The sequence below is a fragment of the Myotis davidii genome, unplaced genomic scaffold, assembly GCF_000327345.1.
Source record: "Myotis davidii unplaced genomic scaffold, ASM32734v1 scaffold1949, whole genome shotgun sequence".
In the NCBI taxonomy this organism is placed as follows: domain Eukaryota; kingdom Metazoa; phylum Chordata; class Mammalia; order Chiroptera; family Vespertilionidae; genus Myotis; species Myotis davidii.
This window is the reverse complement of record NW_006300366.1, coordinates 644,465-653,171: the sequence shown is the minus strand read 5'-3', so window position 1 is coordinate 653,171 and position 8,707 is coordinate 644,465. Positions and strand designations below refer to the sequence as shown.

General features: G+C 48.3%; 1 protein-coding gene across 1 annotated transcript in view; it reads left to right on the top strand.

Moving 5' to 3' along the window:
- Window positions 1-5,786, top strand: part of AJUBA (ajuba LIM protein) — a 13,819-nt gene extending 8,033 nt beyond the window's left edge. Inside the window, exons 4-9 of the mRNA XM_006776777.2 lie at window positions 1,331-1,398; window positions 1,523-1,585; window positions 2,764-2,894; window positions 2,977-3,028; window positions 3,809-3,877; window positions 4,329-5,786. Coding sequence (XP_006776840.2) covers window positions 1,331-1,398; window positions 1,523-1,585; window positions 2,764-2,894; window positions 2,977-3,028; window positions 3,809-3,877; window positions 4,329-4,454 — 509 coding nt within the window. The 3' untranslated portion in view covers window positions 4,455-5,786. The remainder of the gene's footprint in view (window positions 1-1,330; window positions 1,399-1,522; window positions 1,586-2,763; window positions 2,895-2,976; window positions 3,029-3,808; window positions 3,878-4,328) is intronic.
- The last annotated feature ends 2,921 nt before the right edge of the window (window positions 5,787-8,707 follow it).

The following is an 8,707-nucleotide window of genomic DNA, read 5'->3' as shown; positions in this document are numbered from 1 at the left end:
GCCTGCTGTTAGCTCAGGAGGCCCAAGGCAAGGGGGAGGGGACCTGCTCCCAGTGGCCTTAGCTCCCCAGCCCTTCCCTCACGTCCCTCATTACCTCCTCCCCACTGCTTTCCCACTCTGATTCCTTTGCTAACCCTTTAATCTCCCATCTCTGCCTGTCTGACTCCAGCACTCAGTTTTTCTCTCACTCCTCCACCCCCAGCCTCTGCCTGGTTCTCTTTAGGTTCATCTATCTGTCTGTCCTTCTGTTTATGGGACCCCTTCTGGGTATGTCTCTTTTCCTCTACTCCCCTGTGTCTCATGAGTTTCTAAGTCAGCTTTTCTAAGCCTCTGGGAGATTTTGATGAGAAGAGGGCAAAGGTGTGAGAATTGCTCATTCTCCGCCATGGTCTCACTTTTCCCCCATTCCTGACCATTTAGATGCCTTGGAGGAGTTCCTAGGTGTTAGTTACATGGGGAATGGTCCTGCCTTGTCTGCTCATAGGGCATCCTGAGCTGCCTCTGACCCGGGAGACTGGGTTCCTGTAAGCTTGGGGTAGAGCTTAGCGCAGCAGGAAAGAGGACCAACTTTGCTCCCAAACAAAGCACTTTGTCCTGGGCAGTAACTCCACTAAGTCCTGGCCTGCTGGCCTCCGTAGGGCCTCTCCCTGGAGAGAGACAAGGCTAGGAGAACAGGAGAGCTGTGCTCAACAAGGAGGCTCCTGGGTTGAAAGGTCCCAGAGGGCCAGGCCTGTGACAGTGTGATCAACTCCATGCACATTGTACACCACCTTTTCCAGAGCTCCTTTTGTTGTTGTTAGTCCTCACCTGAGGATTTTCCCCCCCACTGGTTTTTAGAAAGAGTGGAAGAGAGGGGAGAGACAAAGAGAGAGGAACGTGGATGTGAGAGAGACATCATTTGGCTGCCTCCCGCACACCCAGGCCGGGGCTGGGGATCGAGCCTGCGACCAAGGTACATGCCCTTGACTGGAATTGAACCCATGACCCTTCAGTCTGAGAGCTGACACTCTAACCAGCTAGGGCTTTCGGAGCTCCTTTGACCATGCACTCCAGCCTATGGTTGGCTTTGCTTCCCCAGGTGGCTCCCCATGCAGAGGGGAGGAAGGCACTCATTTGAGACAGAGTTACAGAAAACTGTTGAGGCAGGAGCTGGAGGAGCAGTGGGCTGAGAAGAGGGGAGGTTGGCAGGAATCAGATGGGATTTTTGTGTGGGGAGGGAGGAGGTAAGCACTAAAGTCCAGGTTTAACACACCACAGTGGAGAGCAGTAAGCAGGGAAGCCCTGTCCTGGGCACCAGGACAGGCTCCAGCCCCTTCTCTGCTGCTTCCAGGGCGAACTTTGCGCTGCAAGGCTTTCTACAGCGTCAATGGCTCTGTGTACTGTGAGGAAGATTATCTGGTGAGTGAGAGGGATCCCCTGGGCTTAGAGTTGGCTCCCACTCTGGGACACCCCTTTTGGTGGCTCATTGGAGTTCCACCCATCAGGTCATTCTCAGTTTATAATATCCTCCCTTGGTCTCTAGTTTTCAGGGTTTCAGGAGGCAGCTGAGAAATGCTGCGTTTGTGGTCACTTGATTTTGGAAAAGGTAAGCAAATGTCTTTAGCAGAGACTCTGAGTGAGGCTGAGGGGTGGAATTGGAGACTAAATGGATACTGAGAAGGGGTTTGGGGGCGGGGGGGACACACCTATCACCAGATGAATCACTTTCATCCATTCCTTCCCAGAGCAACTGTTGAGAGTGGCTTCCCTGCCTCTGACATCAAGTCCCACACCTAATGCTGCCATCCCTAGGCCTGTGTGATCCGGCCCCTCCCTAATTCTGCAGGCACCGCCTGGCCCCCCACCTGAGCTAGGACTATGGGGTTCTGGGTTTCAGTCCCCTTTCTGCTACTAGCTAGGATCAGCTGGAACTCAGTTTTCTTTTCTATAAGAAAGGGGGATTGGATTAGATCAGTGGTTTTCAGCCCTGTCAGCCCAGCAGATCACCTGAGAAGAAGCAAAGAAAAATGCCAAAGCCTGGGTCCTCACCAGACACTGTGAGGAATATGCCTGGATGAAATCCTGGGGTCCCTAGCTTTGCTGGTCTTTAAAAGCTCCCTGGGTGTGTCAGCCGGCGTGGCTCAGTTGGTTGGAGCATCATCCCATACACCAATATGCGACTGGTTTGATTCCTGGTCGGGGCACATACCTAGGTTTCAGGTTCAATCCCCTGTCAGACAAAGTGTGTGCAGGAGACAACTGATAGGTGTTTTTCTCTCTTTCGCTTCCTCGCACTTTAAAATCAATAAAAGCATGTCTTCAGGTGAGGATTTTAAAAATAAAAATATTAAAAGCTCCCTGGATGATCCTTCTGCAGCCAGGGCTGAGAACCATTAGCTCTCTAAAGCCTTTTTCAGGGTTTCTGCCTCCACTTTTTAAAAAATTGATTTTTAGAGAGAGAGGAAAGGGAGAGGAGAGAAAAACATCCATCTACTGCCTCCTGCACTCCCTCCACAAAGGATCAAGCCTACAACCCAGGCATTTGCCCTAACTGGGAATCAAACAGGCAACCTTTCAGTGCATGGCACAATGCCCAACCAACTGAGCCACACCGGCCAGGGCGCTGCCTCCACTCTAAGACTCCTTGGTCCCCTCAGATTCTATAGCATTGTTCTGGAAGGATAGCAGGGGGTTGGGTGAGTTTTGTGAGAGCAGGGAACATCACGGGTAGCTGGGAAGGTGGGACTGGAGGGAGACTGATTCTCTTCCCACTCCACGAGCCAGATCCTACAGGCAATGGGAAAGTCCTATCACCCAGGCTGCTTCCGGTGCATCGTGTGCAACAAGTGCCTGGATGGCATCCCCTTCACAGTAGACTTCTCCAACCAGGTGTACTGTGTCACCGACTACCACAAGTGAGTCCACCCCTCGCGGTACGCTGTGGAGCTGGGCTCAGGATTTCCGAATCTCGGCTCATCTCTGCCCTCTCTCTTTCAGAAATTATGCTCCTAAATGTGCGGCTTGCAACCAACCCATCCTCCCCTCAGAGGTCAGTATGTCTGGGTTCTCCTGCAGGGCAGCCAGTGCTGCTGCCTCTGGGGAAGGGATGGGAACGTGCGGCCTGGACTCCCTTGGGGTGCTGTGGTGCTGAGGAATGTACTCTGTGAAGATTCCCGTGTGACTCTGCTCTCGGGGTTACCAACCTGACCCTAACATCCGGGCCTGGACATGTCTGACAGCCGCACTGGGCCCAGGCTCTGTCTCTTCTCTCCTAGTCCAGGGAGGCAGACTTTCTTTGAGGACAGGCCCTGACTGGGAATTATATCGTGATCTCCTGCTTCATAGATTAATGCTCAACCATCAAGCCATGCCAGCTGTGCAGACTCCTTCTTGAATAATTCAGAAATATAGAAATGTTTAGAAACACTCAAATTTGGGGGTAGGGGGGGGGAGTCCTCAGGGCCTGTAGGAAAAGGTTGGGAATGATTTATCCTGTGTGTGCTGAGGTTGTGCTTAGCCAAAGCAAACGAGCACTATTGGACCTCCTGTCCCCAGCTTAACCTCCTTTATTTATGCTGCCTGCCCCTTTCCCTTCCCTCTGCTTCCCCTACAGCTGGTAGAGATAGGTAAGGCCACGCCCTGGAGACAAGGAAAGGGAGGGAAGTTCCAGGAGGATTTGCAAAGCCCACCAGAAAGCTACAGATGATTGCAGAGGGGCTCTGGAGGCCTTTGTGTGATCTTCCCATTGGGGTGGCAGGGGCCTGTGCAGGGGAGGGTGAAGTTGGGCTGTCAAACGGCTCTCATCTCCATAGGGTCTGCATTATTTCAGGGCTGTGAGGACATTGTGAGGGTGATATCCATGGACCGAGATTATCACTTCGAGTGCTACCACTGTGAGGTGAGTGTTGGGGGCCAGGACTCCTGGAAAATGGGAATGGGACTCAGGCAAGAGCAAGCCCTAGACTTGACTATAGTGAAGTATAGACCATGAACTCTAGGAAAGTGCTCTTGACTATAGTGAAGTATAGACCATGAACTCGAGTAAAGTGCTCTGACCTATCTCCAATCTATCTCCTCCTCCAGCCACTCTCTCTGGCCCTCCTTGGTTAGTCCTTTCTGAATAGGGTCTCCTGATATCCGCTGGAAATGGGAGCCTGTCTCATTATTTTTGCTATAGCAGCGACACCTGGTGTCCAGCCGAGGTATTTTCTCAGGTTTCTCTTCTGGGAGTCCATCCCTTCCAACCCACCCTTTTTCTCTAGTCATTGGAAGTCTGGCGTTGAGTAGGGCAGACTCCTAAATGTCCAAGGTGCCTGGGCTGAGGTGAACTAGGTGTCCCTTTCCCCTAGGACTGCCGGATGCAGCTGAGCGATGAAGAAGGCTGCTGCTGTTTCCCTCTGGACGGGCACTTGCTCTGCCACAGCTGTCACATGCAGCGGCTCAACGCTCGACAGCCCCCTGCCAACTATATCTGAGCTGCGGTCACTGCTGCTGCCATCACCACCACTGACAAATTCCTCTGGCCAGGGGCCCCTGAGGCCAGCTGAGGCAAGGGTGTACCTTGCAGGCCTGGCAGAAGAGTCCTTTGGGGAGGGCCCCCAGGGCCAGAGACCCAAAGATCATGACATTCCAAATGGATTGTGGAGCAGGAACCTCCCAGTTGCCATGGTGGGGGTGACTGGCTTCCTTCCCACATGTGCAACCTGTGCTGTAGCCTATACTTAAGCACGCACAGGCGGCTCCCATACACTGTAAAGGTCTGATTCTAGTCTGTATTTCCAGTATAAGTCTATGTGTAAATCAGCAAATGCTGTGGTCCTGGATTACAGGAAGGGAAGACATCATGGAAGCTCCTAACTATTTTGTACCCACACACGGGGTCAGATAGGAGGTCAAACAGGTTCTTACCACACCACCGTCTCTTATTTCTGTACCTAGATGAAGAGGTGGACCTTATAAACGAGTTACTTCTTGGCCACCTGCTCTCTAAGGACTAAGAGAGCTGCTCACCTCAAGGCTGGGAATAGAGACCAGCTCCAGGTGGGCCTGCTGCCTGTATTGCCTGATTCTCAGGGACTCACGTGAGCCTGGGAAGACTAACTGGGTGCCTGTACTTCTCAGCTGGTGGAGGTGGTAATGAGTAGGCCTTGGGGTTTGGCATTGCTGGGGGAGACATTTATGAAGCTTCGAGCTAGTCACACTCCCCAGGTGTAAGTGCATGGAGCCCTCCTGCCCAGTACAGGCACCCAGGAGCATGTTCTCACACACCTACTCGCTCCCTTCTTCTCAGGTCACTCCTGCACCTGGTCCCTAGCAGCAGCTCACTACTCCGGAGCTGCCACCTTTCAGAGGGATCCAGGATTACATCTACTGTAACTCCCAAATTCTGGGGTTCTGGGGCGCCACAGGGGCAGAACACTTTGACTTGGTTCTAGTTCAGTTTTGCTGAAATTCGTTTACCTAAAGCTAGATCTCTTAAAACCATTTCACTGAAAACCTGTGTGTTTAAAGTTACTACCACTGCCAAAGGCTCAAATCCCTTTTGGGTATTTTTTTATTTTTATTTTTTTAGCCATTTAGGTATTCTATTCTTTTTTGTCATGCTTTGGGTATTTCAAGGATTTATATCTATTCATCCAAGAGTACTTCTGAATTACCAGCAACATAAATTTATCAAATTTGCAGCACTTTGTAAATGATAAGATTGCTTCCTCCTACCTTGATGGGTATCTCTATGTTATTTGCTTTTCAAACACTTTTTTAAAAAAGCTTAAAGTTTCTAGCAATAAATATAATTGGTACAGACATTTTGTGTATCATTTTTTGTGTGTGTTTCTTAATCCAATATTCCTTTACAAATTAGATGCCCTGAAAAAAATAACGAAGCTCAATATGATTTTATGCTTTCGTCTAACTTCTACACCCATGCTGTTAAAATGCCAATATATCCAAAGCAAATGAACAGGCATGTGGCTTATTCAGTAGACTAACAATTCAAGGTTATACAGACAACATCATTAAATAGTGAAAGGGTGAATCTGCTAGATTCTTTTGAAAATGCTGCAGATTTGATAAATATTTATTTTAGACTAATTATCTCTAGATAAATTGGTTTTAGGCAAATTAATCTGATAATTAATCTTGGATCCTTAGTCTTCATTCTCTATCACTTAGAATTTCACAGTGGAAATGATGACTCCTGAGAACAGACATTTCACATTTAGGGATTATTCTAAGATGACTGTGCCAGCCAACCTGGGAAATGCAGAGAAGAGACCTCAGTGCGAATGTGAGTGAGAGAGTTCAGATTCATACCACTGACTGCCTGAGGTGGGAAATGCACTTTTTTGGAGGGATGAATGTTCTGATCCTAGATTACTTGTTCTACAGCTGAGATTCTGAGATATTCTTTTTTTTTTTTTTAATATATTTTATTGATTTTTTACAGAGAGGAAGGGAGAGAGATAGTTAGAAACATCGATGAGAGAGAAACATTGATTAGTTGCCTCCTGCACATCTCCTACTGGGGATGTGCCCACAACCCAGGTGCATGCCCTTGACCGGAATCGAACCTGGGACCTTTCAGTCCGCAGGCCGACGCTCTATCCACTGAGCCAAACCGGTTTTGGCTTCTGAGCTATTCTTATTAAATAAGTGAGTACAAAGACTGTGACTGGGAAATTGTCTCAGCAGGGTGCTCCAGGCCTGGGAAATGGGAGAAGTTTGTGTAGCTTTATATCCACCTCTTCAGTTCTGTCTTCACTCTTGGGAGTCTTGTCTACTCTGTCATTCTGATCCTTGTGCTTTACTCTGATTTTGACCTCCGTCTGCTGCTGACTGGCTGATTCCTGTCTAGGTCTCTGCTCACCAAGACTCTTCTTGCCACCGTGGCTACCCTCCCCTTCCTGAGGGAAAACAGTGCTAACATTTGATGAGGCCAGGCCCCGGGAACAGCAGCCCCAGCCACCCTGGTTACCGGCAGGCTCCAAAGTGTTCCCTGCATCGCAAGAGTTTCTCTTCTTTCTACGTACTGGGAGGCTGCTCATCCTTAATAGTTCTATCTAATATTTACAGTTGATAGTGAGATTCATAGGGTGCTGCCATGGTACATCAGCAGGTAAACTGTGGCAACTCACCACCTGATTTTCATCAACAGCCACTAAGCCTAAAAATGAAGGGAGAAAATGGAAGGATTATGGATCTGTTTTGTGTCTCTTTAGAGTCACAGGACAGGGTTCATGCAGGCTTTCACAGAAGACGTTGGGTGTTAGCTTTGGCTAGCCCTGTTTGTTACAGGCCTGAGTGTGGTTTATCAAGAATAAGGCTGGTGGTGGTTCTCGCTCTGCCTTACACCTTAGACATGTTTCCCCTTTCACCATCTGGACTCTCAAGACTAGGAAATTTATAGTCAGGCTGGAGACTGTCCTCAGCCAAGGAGGAGGACAATTTGTTTCTATTTTGTTTGTTCATTTATTTTGTTCTTAAGATTCCACATATAAGTGAAATATGGTACTTGTCTTTCTCTGTCTGATTTATTTCTAGAGAAAGAGCTAATTCCAGGCACATAAAGCCAATTGTTTGGTCCTTGATATTATACCTGTACAGAGGGAATAAAAGGGGGAAGGAGACTATTAGACCTGAAATAAAAGGGTTGGGGGAAACATTTTTATTTCATTTTGTTTTTTAGAAAGACCCATACCCCAGATCTAGCCTGGGGTCATTCAGAACCCTAATGGTGAGGTTCCACTGCAAGGACAAGGGTCCTGCCAGTCTCAGCCCTCCATCCCCTCTCCCCTGCAGCAAGAAGACCTAAGACTGGGTCTCTGCTGTGACAATTGCTTGGATAGGGCCCTTGGAATATCTACACTTGGCTCTAGTTGTAAAAGACTAAGGTTTGACCTTGGAAATATAAGCAAACTTCCTGGGATGTGTAGATTAGACCCGTCAAACTGATGGTAGGAGAGTCATCAGAGGCAAAATTTTGTCCACTGTGGGTATTATTGCAGCTAAGTTTAGATAGGATACTGCTGACTGTGAAGGAAGCAAAGGTGCTCTCCAAGCAGGGAGAAATGGGTTAGGAGGGATACTAAAAGGTACTGCTTCTGCATGTATCCTGGAGACCTAGAGCCAATCTGGGTGTGATTTTAAAGACATCCCAGAAACTCGGAGCAGTAACTTACCCAACGTCACATCTAGAAAACGACTTCTAACTTCTGAAGCTCAACAAAGAGCTTGTTTTCCCTCTTCCCACTCGGCCCGTCACAGGCATTCATCGCCACAGCACAAGTGAACTGTAAATGTGACAAGTACTTCACTATGATAGATATGTAGGGGACGTTTCAGTGGGAAAGCCAGGGAACACAAACAATAATGAAAACATTGGCTCTTACTGATGCTTTTTTGTTGTTAATTAGAATTAGCGGTAGCCAAAGTAACTTCAAAGCACAGTAGGAAAGGACCTGGCTAGGTAGCTCAGTTAGGGCCTTGTCCCGATATGCCAAGCTGGGTCCAATCCCCAATCTGGGAACATACAAGAATCAACCAATGAATGCATAAATAAGTGGAACAACAAATCAATCTCTCTCTCTCTTACTCTAAAAACCATTTTTAAAAAAAGCATATTAGGAGAAGCAAAGGAAATATATTGCAGGAGACTCCCTGCCTTTGAGGAGGTCACAGTCTAGCCAGGGAGAAAAGTCCATAAAATGCCTTGAGAAGATTACAAGCA